This window comes from Dipodomys merriami, unplaced genomic scaffold (assembly GCF_024711535.1).
Source record: "Dipodomys merriami isolate MVZ:Mamm:240054 unplaced genomic scaffold, mDipMer1.0.p SCAF_924, whole genome shotgun sequence".
NCBI lineage: Eukaryota > Metazoa > Chordata > Mammalia > Rodentia > Heteromyidae > Dipodomys > Dipodomys merriami.
Genome location: NW_027206540.1, coordinates 8652 through 24159, shown reverse-complemented (window position 1 = coordinate 24159; position 15508 = coordinate 8652). Strand labels below are relative to the sequence as shown.

The following is a 15508-nucleotide window of genomic DNA, read 5'->3' as shown; positions in this document are numbered from 1 at the left end:
CTCATGCAGGCCTGTGCCCACACTCACGCACACTCAAGCAGGCCTGTGCCCACACTCACGCACACTCATGCAGGCCTGTGCCCACACTCACACACACTAGGGTAGGCCTGTGCCCACACTCACACACACTTGTGTCCCACACTCGGGCAGGCCTGTGCCCCATGGTAAGGCAGGACTAAGCCCCTGCACAATGGAGGGCTCGGGAAGAACCTCACCGCTGGCAACATGCCGCAGAAGACCCGACACTGCTTATCTGAATCGAAATGCCAAATCAGAGAGCAGCGGCTGCTACCACGGCTACGGGAAGCACAGATGACACAGGTGCCACCGCAGAGGGCAGGCGGGCACACTCCACACCAAGGGTTCTCAGAAGGACGTCCACGATCAAAATGGAAAATAATAAGGGGAGGTTGAAAGAAAAGGAGAGAAACGCAAAAGCGATCTGACACACTTGATGGAAACCTCCAAGTCAACCGCAGCCTCACAAAAGCACAAAGAGCAGGGCCGGAAGACCAGATGGGTACAGCTGGTGCGGCTCCGGGCAGCAATAACAGAAAAGTCACAGAAGATTGTCACAATCACTGACAGAGAGCTGGAACATGATTTCCAATCTTGAGAATGGAGAAGGAAAGCGACCGCTTCCATTTCACAAAGGAAAATGGAAATTATCTGACTCGGTGAAAATGGCTGTGGGCGCTGGGCGGGCAAGGCGCGGGACGTCAGGAAGGCGAGCACTGGGGACACTGGGGCCACATCGCCACAGCTGTAATAGACACAAGCTTGCTGGAGAAAGGCCATAACGTATCGATATTCCTCACTTCTACAAAGGGAACAACACATTCACGAAGGAGAAACACCCACAAGTCTTCTCATTTGCATCCCATAATGGGTCCTGTGGCTGCGCCCGAAGGGGCAGCATTCCACACGGCTCCCAGGGAAGAGCCCACAGGCCATTTCAGCACAGCGCCATCATTTCTACCTGGCCATTTATCCACAACCCACCAGCTTTCAAAGTTGAAAATACCGAAGGCCAATCCTGCTAAAGTCCCTCCCACACCCCAGCCCGGCCTGCCAGACTCTGGGACCTGGGGAGCAACTAGTGCTGCGGGAGAAGCAGGCAGCCCATGGGCCGGAGGCTGGGGGATGCTCCTGCACGGGGGGAAGGGGGATGGGGGAGGGCAGGGTGCTTGCCGGAGCAAGCTGTACACACCAGTCCTCGGCCACGGGCAATGCCACACCTGTACGCTCACATTCAGAGATGCGTTTTCTCTCTTCTCTCTCCTGCGTGTACACACACAGCCTTCTGCAAGGTTGACAATAATCCAAGGCATTGTATTCACCCCATGGAACGTGTTACATAGGAGTGTTTGCAGTTGAAGAAACTGACGCCCCATTATTGAACTTTGGCAAAATGGTGGTGGGTTTCTATTTTATCTACACAATATGTAGATCACCAAGATGCTTGTTAAGCAGCTAAGTAAAAACTCAAAAGACTTCGGCATAATCCAAACCTGTTACCAAACGACTAGCTGTGTGTCCTCTTCTCCTTCGGTCCATCTGTGGACTGTTCTCGTAGTACAGACGGGCACAGGAGCAAATCACTATTTCTACTGTGGAAGAGTGACAGGCAACACAACCAACGTTTGGGTACCGTGTTAATGATCAAAAGAATACCATCAGAACCAGCTCGCGTTCCAGCCAGGTGCAGACAAGGAGGCAAGGAAGTGCGAAGCCCCGGGCAGAGGTGAGAGGTGACAAAGGGAAGTCCCCAGAAGTTGGCTAAAGGAAGGAAACCCTAGGATGAGTCAAGACCCGACACACCCAGCATGCTCTGCACCCGAGACTGGCTAAGACCACCCCACAGGCAGGGTCAGGCAGTGCCCAAGTCCCATCCAGACCCATAGCAAGAGTCACAGAATGTAAATTCTGTATCTAAGAAATGCAACATCTCAGACAGGCGTCCGTGGCTCATGCCTGTAATCCTAGTTACTCAGGAGGCTGAGATCTGAGGATCATGGTTCAAAACCAGCCCCAGCAGCAAAGTCTGTGGGACTCTTTCACCACCAGAAAAAAAAAAAAAAAAACAGAAGTGGCTCAAAGTGGTAGAGCACTAGCCTTGAGCAGAAAACACTTAGGGACAGCACCCTGAATCCAAGCCCTACACCTGACAAAAAGAAAAAAGAAAAGAAAAGAAAAAAGAAAGGCAAAGTCTCATGGAAGCTGCTTGCCCTTTAGCAGCCCAGGCTCCTTTCTGAGAAGCAGATCCCGTCCTGAGGCTGAGCCCCAGATGGTGGCAGCCACCATGCGCTCAGGCACAGGCTGGTTCTCGCTGGCGTTAGAGAGCAACCTTCTCCCATGAAGCACCTGCTAGACTCCACCATTCAAGATAATCCCTGGAGTTCAGGGCCATTTCCTACCTCTGAGCTCCATAACCAGGTCGATCATTCACAAAGAGCACTACAGCTCATGGCCTTCAGTAGGGAGGTCTCCGAATCATTCCTGGGCTATGGACAGTGGTCAAGCCTCAGACACCAGCCCTAGGAAGTAGCACAGAGAAGCCTTGCCTACTAGATGCTTAGGAGCACATGAAGAGGTCTCTCCTGTAGCACACATGGGAGGAGCACCCCCAAAATGTTCCCCGGTGCTGTTTCCAGAGCTTTCCATCATCTCCTTGTATTCAGTTGGCTCCTCAAGTCCATGTGCTCCCTGTTCATAGATGCTACCAATGGTGGAAGAAAAATATCGGAACGTGTTCCTTGTCATTATCCCTGGCCGGGCGTCGGCGTGGAGGTGGGGCTTACGTTATCTAGACAGCTTACAGCGCACGGAAGCATGGGCTGCTGTCACACACACGTGTCCCATCACTGTGCACACAGGGCTTGAGCGTCTGGGCCAAGTCCTAGGATCACGGCCTGCGGCTGTGGATGAGCGGTTACCCGTGTCTCTGCTGTCCTCACGGTGCCTCTGCTGGCCACCCAGCAAGGTTTCAATCCCCGACAGACAAAGCTCCAGAGGACAGGCTCCGCGTGTCATCACCCACCTCCAGGCCGCCAAGAGACCGGACGCAGAGGAGCCCCCAGGGCTGCTGCAGAGCTGCGTTCTAATTCCAACCCAACCCTTTGCTGAACTTGTTCATCAGAAGTATTCTGTGCACTGGGGGTGCCCAGCACCCCACGCCCTGGGCCAGCACTGCTTGCCTAGTTGGAGGGTCCCAGCACCGACAGGACATGCACCCTCTCCAGGGAAGCCCCCAGCCACGAGGTGACCCCAAATCACGAGGGTGTCCCCAACCCATGAGGGTGTCTCCTAGCCACTCTCCTCTACCACCGCCTCCTGGAACACAGGAATAGAAACCTGGCAATCTGTGTGAAAATGCCACTTCTCCTCCCACCCCAACAAGATGGATATCACCAGCAGGAGATGCTGTGCCAAAGAGAGAGTCTTTGACCCAAAATATCAGAAGATATTAAACGGAGGAATGATCTACTGATGCGAATCATTAAATCTATTTGCATGTGCCTACCGAAGCCCGTCCCAGGAATTAAAGGCGGGGCGGCGGCGAGCCTGTGCGCTGGTTAAGAGGAGACATGGAGGATCCACACCGCAGGCCATTAACTCCCTCACTCCCTCATTAACAAGTCAAATGTTTTCACTGCTTGAAAAGTTTTAATAAATAGAAAAAAGCAAGGAGCTGACATAGGTTTTTAATGTAAGACACAGGGCTTTTAGAGCTGCCCGCAGGGAGGGCACAGGGCGTCTGCTCTTCAGGGGCCCCAGTGATGTTCATGGAAGGAGCCCCAGATCTGCTCGCCAGGGCCCTGTGTTCCGGGAACCCACAAGGCAGGCTCTATGTACAGAGCTGGGCCACTCTCGCTGGTACTCACCTGGCTGCTCCCACACAACCAGAGCTCCCCCGAAACAAGCTGTGGACACTCTGCTGAATTCATGGCCCCCTCACAAGTACTCCCTTGGTTTGGCTGAAGTCTTGAGAACTTTCAGAGTCTGCGGGAGCCAAGTCACAGGCCACATGATGACGTGTTTCTGACAAAGGACGGCGGAGGACAGAGGCTTCCTACGATCCTGACTGACTGAGAAGCCTCTTGCCGGGTGTCTTTCCTGCATCTTCTCCATGTTTACACAAGATGCTCACGCTGGTGCTATGGTAGCCTACAGGGCTCAGCCCAGAACCCATGGCGGCATAGGTAATGAAGGGGACGTGGCCTGTCTGGAGAAGGTGGTGCCCCCCCACACACACACAAAGCCTGTGTGTGAGCACTCCTAGGGACAAAGTTCTTGCTTGCTGGAGAGCACCTGACTGCGGGATTACCTGTAAGCTTTGCAAACAGCACCCCCATTTCTATGTCCCTGGTGTCCAGCACCCTGACAGCTGAGTCCCTTGTCACGTTCCTCTATTTGCGGCTGGCTACGCCAGGTGTGGTGACACACCACTATAATCACAGCTACTCAGGAGGCAGAGGCGGGAGGATCCAAGTCCAAGGGAACATCCATACAAAAGCAGAAGATGTTTTCTAACATGCAGTCTAAAAGCAAACGGTCTAGGGGTGTAGGCCCCTGGGGAGAACGGCTGCCTCACCCATTTGAGGCTGTAAATTCAATCCCAGAACTCCAAAATATAAGACGGGGGGCCCCGTGGCACCCACTCAGCAGAGGTTCACCAGACAGGGAGCATCCTGGTAGGGGCAGAGGCCCATCCTGGGCTGTGCCCCGCCCCACCAGGCCACCGCCAAGCCCGGCCCGCCCCAGCCTGCAGGCCCGCACACCATTCTTTCAATACTCCTGCCCAGAGTGTCACAGTGAAAATATGATTTCCAATAAGAGTTTGTTTACCTAGGGAAGATTCAAACACTCCAAGAACTTTGAAGGAAATCGGTGTCCAGTTCTTTTTAATAAAAGCAGTGCTTGGTAATACAATAACTCTTCCGAGGAGAGCTGGTGAGCTGCATAAAATAAAGATCAGAAAGCTCTCTATTTTTCCAGGTGATTTTTTAAAAAGGAAAACCCATTCTAGGGACGGGGTTACCTAATAACTCAGAGGGGTGGTAAACAACTTCTTCCTAGAGCAAGTGTGTTTGGAGTGGAAGGGACACTCTTAAAGACAAGCGGAAATTTCCAGAGTGCTGCACCACAGGTATGCATAACTCATGCATACTGCACAGGGAACATTTTTTCTAGTTTAGAAAGAAAATCCTCTTTGCACTCCAAGTTCCTGTTTTCCTATTACAATGGGTGATCATAAAAACAATATCAGAGGCTCACACCTGTCACCCTAGCTACTCAGAAAGCTGAGATCCAGAGGATCATGATTCAGTGCTGGCATTGGCAGAGTCTCATGGACTCCACTCTAAGCAACCAGCAAAAAACTGGAGATAGAAGTGTGTCTCAAGTAGTAGAGCACCAGCCTTGAAAATGAAAGCTGAGTGAAAGCGTGAGGCCCTGAATTCAAGCCCCAGTACAGGCAGACGCATGTGTGCACGCACCCACACGCACTCCTGAGCATATCCTGCTAGAAGTGTTTGCAGGATGCTGGGGAGAGAGGGGAGCCATCTTCTCCTGGCCTGTGAGTTCATTTTGGAGAGAATGTCCAGGCTAGAAAGAAAGTGTCACGGACAGGAGGAAGGTGAGGAGTCTTAAATGTGACCAACTGTTGCTAGGAAACAGTATCCCTCCCACAGTCCCTCAGACACTCAGCCCCAGACACTAAGCACTGGCACGGACAGGGCCATCTGGTTGGGGGTGTCTGAGGACCCACAGCAGCTCCCGGATGGCCAGGTACTCGGGTTGGGTCTGATTTATCTGGGGATGGAGCCCAAACCATTTCCACCTGACACGCAAGGTGAACGCATTCCACCTAGCTTCCATCCCAACCCAGACTCGCCAGGGGCAGCAAAGGCTGTGCTCACCGCCCCCATCCCTGTAAATCCAGCCAGCTCCTGCCAGCGCCCTGGGCCCAGCCCTCACCACCCCCATCCCAGGAATCCAATCAGCTCCTCCTTCACCTGACAACCCATCTCGCTGTCTCTGGGGCACAGGCTCCCTGCAGGTAGGGGATGAACACTTCCATCTGGAGAGTCCCCAGTGCCCAGGCTCCACCTCAGCCTGTGATATGACCAGGCCCTGAGGTCTGCAGAGCGGGTGAAAGTAAAGGACAGAGCATAGCCGCACACTAAATTATTTACCAACTTTGTTGTATAAGAGGTCCCACTTCTGCCACCACTTCTGGGTGAGTTTGCTGCAAGACAGTGCTTCAAGCTCAAACTTAAACTCATTTAACCCCGGTCATATTTAAATTCTGAGACACCTGTACGCAAGAGCTACCGTGTACACTAGCACCCTAGAGCCGACCCAGTTACAATGCAGCTTGAAAGGAAATAAGAGACCGTTCCAAGAACACATTGAGCTCACTGTATCAAGGACATGAACACCTTCACAACCAAGCCTGCAGTTATCCACCAGCTGCAGGCCAGAGAAATAGCAGAGAGCATTCTCAAAACCGAGTTCCAACAACAAGCAGAAAGGCACGGTCACCTTGTAAGAGCCTCTTGGCTCAGAAGGGTGTCCACAGGTGTGGCCAGGGTCACCGGCCACAGAGGGCCCATGCCAAGTCCGCCTGGCAAGGCTGGAGACCCCCTGCAGCCACCAAGGAGGGCCTCACGGACAAGTTCCCAACTGGCCCACGCCTGCCTGTGCTGACTGCTTAAAAACCAAACAGAAGTTTGCAAAGGCCACAATGGGTCCTGGCCCTGGGCAGTGATCCAGTCCTTCAAGAGGAAGAGGTGGCCAATGAACAGGTTTTATTTTCAAGAAACAGAAGGTCTTCTGTTTACGCAGTTGTACAACAGGTTACCATTCAACATGTCAGTTTGTCAGTGTGAAGCGTCTTGATCAGTGCCACCCCTTTCATTCATCTTCCCTCCAACCCCCCGCCCCGCCCCTCAGTTTTCCTAGTTTCATAGGATATGCAGCAGATATTATGACTGCATACTTATTAGAAGATCTAATTGACAAACAGAATGAAAATGGGAGGCGATCTTTGGGAAGTGAAAGATGAGCTCTGTATGGTTTGCTCTAGGGGGAAGAGCCGCAAGTTTGTAGGTCACTGTTTCCCAGGCGCTACAGCCAGTATCTCCCAGTAACCACACGTGGTGATCAACTGTACGGACACTACACACATCTCAAAATAACATTCAGGAAATAAACATGTGCACAACCCTTCTCATGAAATCTGAGATGTTGCAGGGCTGGGTGATGAGGTCACGGCTCCAGCGACAGGTTCTCTTACGTGGAACTTCCATTCATGGAAGCCTGGGGTGGGCAGGAGGTTGTAAAGTTGCAACCATCACACCACGTTCCCAATTTGTGCCTTAGACTCCAAGACTTCAGGGAGGGAAAGAGGAGCGAGTAACCAACCCACGCAGAACAGAAATCAGACCCTGCAGTAGACCTAACAACCAAGGTCACACGGCTTTAGAGATTATAAAGATGGCACCTGTGTGGACTCGCAGGAGTCACAGAGAAGGGCCTCAGGGAAGCTGCCCGCTCCAGATTTCCAGGGCATCCGTCATCACTGGCGGGGTGGCCTGAAGAACGCAGAGGGCTCCTGGCAAAGCCTAGTCCGTGGGGAAGGAGTGAGGACAGCGCCTGGAGGCTCAGACACTGAGCGCCAAACCCAGCCAGCATCACAGGTGAACCCACCCAACCACCGAGGGCAACGAAGGCCAATCCCACACAGCGCACTTCCGGACAATAGAAAGGAGGGCTTCCAAACTCAGAATAACGCTGACTCTGACACACACACACGCACGCACGCACGCACGCACGCACGCACGCACGCACGCACGCACGCAGAGTGAATAAAGGGATGTAGTCCAGCATTTCAAGATTGAGTTAACATTCTAAAATTTTCATATTTAAAATAGGAGGAAACCTCACCACTACATGAGTGCAGAGATCACTTGAGCAACGCCAGTGGGCTCAGGCTGAGGAAGAGTCTGGAGACCTGACACAGGGTGTGTCACCTGGACTGGAGAAATACCGGAAGTAGCCCATCCCTAGAGACAAGGAGGGTCGCTGGCATGAACTGCTATGTCTAATGGCACAAACAGCACAGATAAAAGTTGAGAACATCACAAAGCGGGTGGTGTATTATCTTCATGCATGGACCATGAATTTTTACACAGAAAATCCCATGATCTGAAAAATAACCCTGAGAACAAATACAGATGCTGCCCCTACCCACCAGGGGAACTGGTCCCCAGACCCCCAAAGATGCCAGAATGCAGGGACACTCAAGTTGCTTGCATAAAATGTGTGGCTTTTGCATATAACCCCCCTCTTCCTGCATACTCTAAATCACCGCCAGAATGCTTATAGAATGTGTGTGTAAACAGGGCACGACCTGTTGACTTAATGCGTGGTTGAGGGAATAATGACGAGGAACAAAGCATGTCCATTGTGCAAACAGAGGCAACTTTCTAAATATTTCTGATGAGTCCAGAACTGTGAAGCCCTCAGGTAAGGAGGACCGACGGTACATAACCCCCTTTCCACAGCAGAAGCATTCCAAGACCCTGGTGGAAACCTATTAATACTCCGCCTATGATAACATCTAGGCACAGAAAGGGACAAACTCCAACACCATGATAAAAGAGAAAAATTGTGAGAGACTGTGATGCCTGTTAGGCGAGTGTGGGCCTCTCAGATTCTCTTACTGTCCTATTCCCCCTTCTTGTGATGATGGATGTGACTTGTATACACTGGTGCTTCTCTTGCCAGCATCCCTGCTGCCACGATCCAGGGTCATTGAACACAAGCACTGCAGAAGTACAAAAGATCTGGGTGATGGCAGCTGGGCACATGGACAGGGCACGGCCGGATAAAAGCATCATTTTCACCCCAGGATGAAATGGATGGAATCTCAGGATTTCACCATGACACAGAATGATGACGTGCAACCTAAAACCATGAACTGTTTCTGGAATTTTCCATTTGTTTCTAGACCCCCCAGCTTGATCACAGGTAACAAAAAGCAGAAAGTTAACCCCAGGGAAAGGGGAGTGGGTACTACACATGAATTTACCCAAGATTGCAAACAAAAATCAATTGTAACGACCAGCAGCAATAATTTAAAAGTTAAAAAAGTTTTAAGCGTATACAGAACACCGTCAAGAACAAAGTAGTTAGAGATCAATCTTACCAAAGACACGCAGGGCCTCTCTGCTGGAAACTACAAAAGCCTGCTGAGAAAAATGAAAGGAAACCCAAATAAATGCAGAGAGAAATCATATCTCAAATTGCTGTAGTCAATATTGAGAAGATGTCAACCTGCCCGGAATTGACATCGACAGCTCCCAGTCAAATCCTAACAAGAAGCTACAAAAATGGACACCTGGATGCATGCTAGAGGCAAAGCACAAAGCTAAGAAAGAGCCAAAGCAATCTTAAAAAAAAACTTGTGTTAAATCTTAATTAGGTAAAACAAAGTCACAGAACAGTACCCACAAATGGAAAACTGAGTTCTGATTAAGCACCTAGAACAGCAATCACACATAGCTGATGGAATTCCGACAGAAATCTGGAAGTTATTCAAGGGAGAATGGGAAAAGAGAGAGAGAGAGAGAGAGAGAGAGAGAGAGAGAGAGAGAGAGAGAGAGAGAGAGAGAGAGAGAGAGAGAAAGAGAGAGAGAGAGTGTGTGTGTGTGTGTGTGTGTGTGTGTGTGTGTGTGCATGTTTTCCCCACAAACCATGAAATAACTAACCACATAGGGAAAATGAACTATACACCTCATAAAGAAATAACCCCAAATGGATAACTTGAACACACACACCAAAAAAATCTAAGGATAAAGCTTCTGAAAGAAATTGTAGAATACCTTGGTGAAATTACAGCAGGCAATTATGTCTTAAAGACAAAAATTGCTAGAATTAAAGGAAAAAGGGGTAACTCATTACAAGTTAGAAACTTCTCATCAAAAGAAATTATTATCAGAGCAAAATCATAAGCCACCATCGTTCATAGATCTGACAGACGACGCATTCCCAAAACCATAACCAATACATGCAACACACCCAAGGAGACACAAAATGGGCAAAGCACTTGAAATGAAAATTAAAGCCACAATGAGATACTACATGTTACCACCTGGAGGGCTAAAAATTTTACAACCTGAGAACATCAAGTACTGGCAAGAAAGTAGAGCAATCGAAATGCTCACGTGCGGCCAGCGGAAATAGCAGATGACACAACTCTGAAGAAAGTTCTGGCAAATTCTAAAAAGGTCAATACATGCATGCTGCTCAATCTGGTAATTCCTAACCTTGGAATCTGCTCAAGAGAAAATGAAAACAGATGTCTACAAAGAGGCTTGGCCAAGGCTCCCCTGCTAGGATTGACTTGGGGGGCACAAGGGGACTGTCGGGGTGTGCAGGCTCTTAGCTGGGGTAAGCGGTACTGCTAGCTGTAGGCTTTTGTCAAAACCTACTGAACTGTACACTCAAAATCTAAAGTTTCACGACGTAATTTTTATTTCAGTCTTTCAATGTTGAAAACTGTTCATTCCGAATTTCCATCGTTTTTCTGTTCTCTAGCTTTCCAATAGTCCCCCAAATTAACTCTCTCTGTCTGCCAGTTGCCCTTAGCAGCCAGGTTCTCATGGCTGGCTCACTGACCCTAGCTTCCCACCCTGACCGCTCACCTGCAGTCCCAAGGGCCTGGGATACCAGGCCAGGAGCCTCGAACCCAGGAAAGTTGTAGATGGCAGGCAGAGAAGAGGCCACCGGCTGAGTTCTACCACGTGTCTTCCTGAGAAAGTCAACTGTATCTTGTTCTCACGGCCAAATCTGATCTCTCTTGATGTGAAACGTCCATAATGTAAAAACTCATCACAATCCAGGATGGATACTTCGCTAAATGTATCTTATAATACTTGCTTTTTATTTTTATTTTTCCCCCAAACATGCTGTCAGGTTTTCTTTTTTTCATTTCCTTTTGGAGGAAAAAAAAAAAAGAAACCCAACACATAATTTCTATGATTTATTGTGCAACTGAACATGCTAAGAGATAAAATGACATTTCCCTACAAAGTATTTGGTGCCTGTGATTTTCTCAATACCACAGCCAGATGTTTCTCATAGAAGCTGGGAGGCGCATGTTCACACAGTTCAAAGGTTTGCTTATTTTTTAGTCCTAAGAAAGACGATATTGATTGTAGCACGCAGCTCTACAGGAAAGCCGGCCGGGGAGGAGAGCGGATATTTATTACCACACTTGTGCTCATTATGGTCGCCTCTGACAGGGGTCCATTAAAATCAATTTTTATGTTTCTTATGTATTTTCTTTATCTAATGTTCTTGGCATTGTGTTTATTAGCCAGTTAAGACAAACACCAAGCCCAGGAGTGGGTTGGTTTTTTTTTTTTTTCCTCTCTCTGTCAGAAATAACGAGAAGTGCAATTTTAATACAACTCCTCACAATCAATGAATGGAGGAAATTAAATGTTATGTTTCAGAATGAAACATTAGGAGTGCTTTAAATTTTTTATGTTTTTACAATTAGGGAAATATAGTGGGGATCCTGCAGAGAGAGACTCCATCTTCCTGGAAAGGAATGGTGCTCCCCAAGTCCCCCAGGAAAAGCCTACTCCACAGGCCCCACCCCACCCCGAGCCCCACGAAGGAAACGCAGAGTGGAGGCGCTCAGGGTGCCCTGCAGGGCGTGTGGGCCTTTCCCTGGACGCTGCGCCGCAGGCCCGTCCTGCCCGAGAACGGCGCGATGAGGCGCACACCAGCCCCCAGGCATTCACACCTCCTAAAAACGCTCACCACTCCCAATGCTCGGCCCGCCACAGTGCGCCCCAGAGGCGGTCACGAAGCAACCCTGGACGAGACATGGCTGATGGCACTGTTTACTGAGACACCGGTCGTGGTGGCTGATGGCATCAGACCCAGTTGTCTCGCGGCATCCGGTGGAGAATGCGCAGGAATCACGTGTGATTCTGACCTGGGCTTCTGGGATACGTCAGGGTCACTGGTACTTACTCGGCACTGGTCATCTTCCCGCCGGGCAGCCGGATCTGGTGCAGGCCTTGCCCACAGCCCGCCAGCTCAATCCTCCCCAGAGGGCTGTCCACCATCTTGTACTGCAGAGCACACGTATCCATTGTGCCACCTACCTGGAGAGGAACAATCATTGTTTATCCTTATTAAGGGAGAGCAAGCTTTTTTCTTTTTTTAAATTGTTATTTATAAAGGTGATTACAGTTACGTCAGTCAGGTAAAGAGTACATTTCATTTTGGACAATGTCATCCAGGAACAATTTTTAAGTCAAGTAAGAACATGTATCTAGAAACTTTTGGTCAGAAAAGAAAATGAATGAATGAATGAATGAATGGAGGGAGGGAGAGAGGGAGAGGGAGGGAGAGAGTTGGAGCGTGCGAGGGATGAAGTGTGGAAAGCCAGAGCGCTTGCGTGGCCTGGGCAGGAGGTGAGCCCACTGTGGGGGTGATGCACTGTCGGCCACACTCCACACGCCCCCAACTTGCAAGCCAAGGCGTCCACACAGCACCACCCAATGCAAGGAAACGGGGAGAAGCCGGTCCTGATGCAGAATAAAAATCTCCCTGGTCCAGAGGGAAGGAAGAAGACGGTGGTAAGGCCAGGCGCCTCGATCTCTCCTCGGTATTCCATCTCCCGTCACCCCAAAGACACAGTCTGGACGTCTCACGCCAGCAGTCCCCAGGCTTCCCTTGCGGCCCGCCACCCCAACACCTGGACCCAGTGTCCCGTCCCAGATGCAGCCTGGACCTCTCATCGCCTCCCTCTTTGTCCCAACACCACCTTGAATGACCTTGCTCACATTCACCTGGCAAAAACACTTCCCAAGATGGTTCTGGAATGTTATCGTCACCCATTCCTACCGCAGATCGGGACTCTCCCAGGAGCTCTCCACTGGCTGGACACCTCGCACGCTGTGCCCTGGGAGCCCTGGGACCTGCTCCTTCCAGCTCTTAGCCCACCTGATCTCTGATGACACCAAGAGTCAGGTGTTGGGAAGGACCTGTGCCCTCCCACCACAGCAGTTGGGGCTGGCCTGGGCCAGCACCACGCCACAGGTGCTCAGAACGCCTGCTCTGGTTAAATGAGCGATGCCATTATGCGACTGTGATGACTCAGAGAATGCCGGGAGCTTTCCCAGCCGGAAACAGAGAACGCAAGGTACTGTCTCTCCAGATCAGGTTCCCAGCTGCTAGCATGGGCTGTTCCGGACCGGGAGCTCTGGCCGGCCTGGGGCCCGCCCCTGCTTGCAGATGGGGGCATCAAGGGTGTCCACTGGATGGAGCAGAGGACCCCCTGGCAGCTGCCACGGCCCAGTTCCAGCAGCACCACTGAAAGGAGCCTCAGGGCTGCGCAAGTAACACAACCCTCCTGGGTCCACTCCGGCTGGGATCCAGCGGGAAGGGGGAGCCCTGGGCCCGTTCGAGGCACGGGCCGGGCTCTGTGGATTCCCACTCCAGACCATCTCGGAGCCCTGCAGGCCAGCCCTAACCATCACCATAGTACCCACCGAAAGCCACAAGAGGGGCTGACATTAATTGGTGGCAGGAAAAAAAATTGATTTTCCATGGCTATTTGGAGACCTCTGAAAAATGAAGTGAATTTCGTTTCATCTCCCTTTTAGCATGAATGGCGTTTAAATAACCATGTTCTGAATTAAGCAGTTGGCGCCAGAGGCCACTTCCCACCATATTAAAAGCCAGAGACCTAGAGACAGTGAGCGCTTTCTCTCTCCTGGGCTTGCACTGTTCCAGGCCTGCCACACATGTCTAAACCCTGGCCTTCCAGCACCGTCTCTGCAGCTCCATACCTTTCCGGTTTAATCATGTCCACGTCCGGGGCTCTAGATCATGAAAATGCTCAGAAAGCAGCCAAAAGGCAGGAATCCCAGGAGGTCCCCGACCCCATGGGTCCAGGCTGAAGATGGTGGTGGGGTGCGGCACCCAGGCCGGGGCCTGGACCCTACCTCCGTCCCCACACAGCAGTGGGGGACGAGGCACGTTCGCAGTCCCCCAGAGCAAGAAGGACGGAGGCCGGGAGCAGCCACAGGCTTGCACGCTCGGCCCGCCTGAGGTCAGGCCTGGGGGGGTCCTGGAATTAGGGAAACCCCAGAGAACCCTGTGTTCCCACTTCCTGTGGGGGTGGGGAGGGAGCGGACTGCCGGCCTCACAGGTGAACTGCCCTGGTCACGTGCCATGGGCGACAGGCGGATTTTGCAGGATGACCACTGACAAAGATAGCACCTTCTGACGCCTGTGTTTGGACCTGGGGAGTGGAGTGGGGTACAGACCAGGCCCTTGCTCTGGGTCCCTGCAGCACGCCAGGCCTGCACAGCTCCTAGAAGGCCTCTGCACAGTCACCTAAACAAGGCGCTCCATGCACACGTGCAACAGGTGTGCACAAAATGTCTGTGTATCCAAGCCAGCCCCCAACAGGCACCATCTACATTTGACCATCAAACTTGAAGTGGGTGGCTCTTGCCTGTAATCCCTTCCTCATTCCTCAAGAGGCTGAGATCCAAGGATCTCAGTGTGAAGCCTTCTGCCATGCCCTGCGTGAAACCGCGTAAACGGGGCAGAATCGGGGAGCATCCAGAAAACTACAGTCCAGTGTGCGTGCGAGTGTGAAAGAAACGTCACACACGGAGAAAGAGAAGAAAGCTTGTTTGTGTATAGAGCTGACAGACTGCTTCAGAAGTCCCCAGAACTTCAAGCACTTTGGAGAAACGTTTCCAGATGACAACTACTGCTCACAAATCCACACCACAGCCTGGCCGACAGACAAGCTCTGTGTCCAACCGGGAACTGACATGTGTGAGTCCAGCATGGCCCAGAGCGCTCTGTGAGCCCCGTGGGAAGCTTAGGGAGGAACTCACCTGTTCCCGCTCTGTCTTCCTACCCCTGCCCCTGCCCCTGCCTGCCCGTCCCCCCTCTTCCCCCACCCGCCCTCCCCTGCCCCTGCTGAACACACAAGCACCACCCTTGAAGGCCCAGGCTTCAGGACTGGTGGTGAGGGCTGGAGGGGAGACAGTCACAGCTCAGCTGTTACTACGTGGAGGAAAACCTCTGCCAAAACGCAGAGAAAGCTGACAACTCGCAGAACTCTTAAGGCAGCACAGGAGACTTGCTGTGTGTGCCCAGCTCCAGGTCCTGGAAGCTACACGTTCTCTGCTCATTTAGAAGATGGGAAAAGTTGTGGACTTTTGCTGTGCTCACTTTCTAGCCATCATTGAAATAAGGAGCTGGGGATAAAGCAGAGAGTATCATTACATAATCCATGTGCCACTCTGCCAGCCAAGTACCCGCGCTGCAGATGAAAAGCAGAAGCAGGTTAGAAAAACAAATGAACCCCAAACCTCCTGCTTCCTCCCGGAAAACTTCGCATCCACAGACTGCTGAGCTTTTCTGAAACGAAGCCAGGATCCCTCACCGGGAGCCT

The 15508-nt window shown here is 51.3% G+C and overlaps 1 protein-coding gene across 1 annotated transcript in view; it reads right to left on the bottom strand.

Moving 5' to 3' along the window:
• Positions 1–12236, bottom strand: part of LOC138821665 (methylated-DNA--protein-cysteine methyltransferase-like) — a 165255-nt gene extending 153019 nt beyond the window's left edge. The window contains exon 1 of the mRNA XM_070014115.1: positions 12055–12236. Within this exon, the coding sequence (XP_069870216.1) occupies positions 12055–12206 (152 nt within the window). The 5' untranslated portion in view covers positions 12207–12236. The remainder of the gene's footprint in view (positions 1–12054) is intronic.
• Between the last annotated feature and the right edge of the window lie 3272 nt (positions 12237–15508).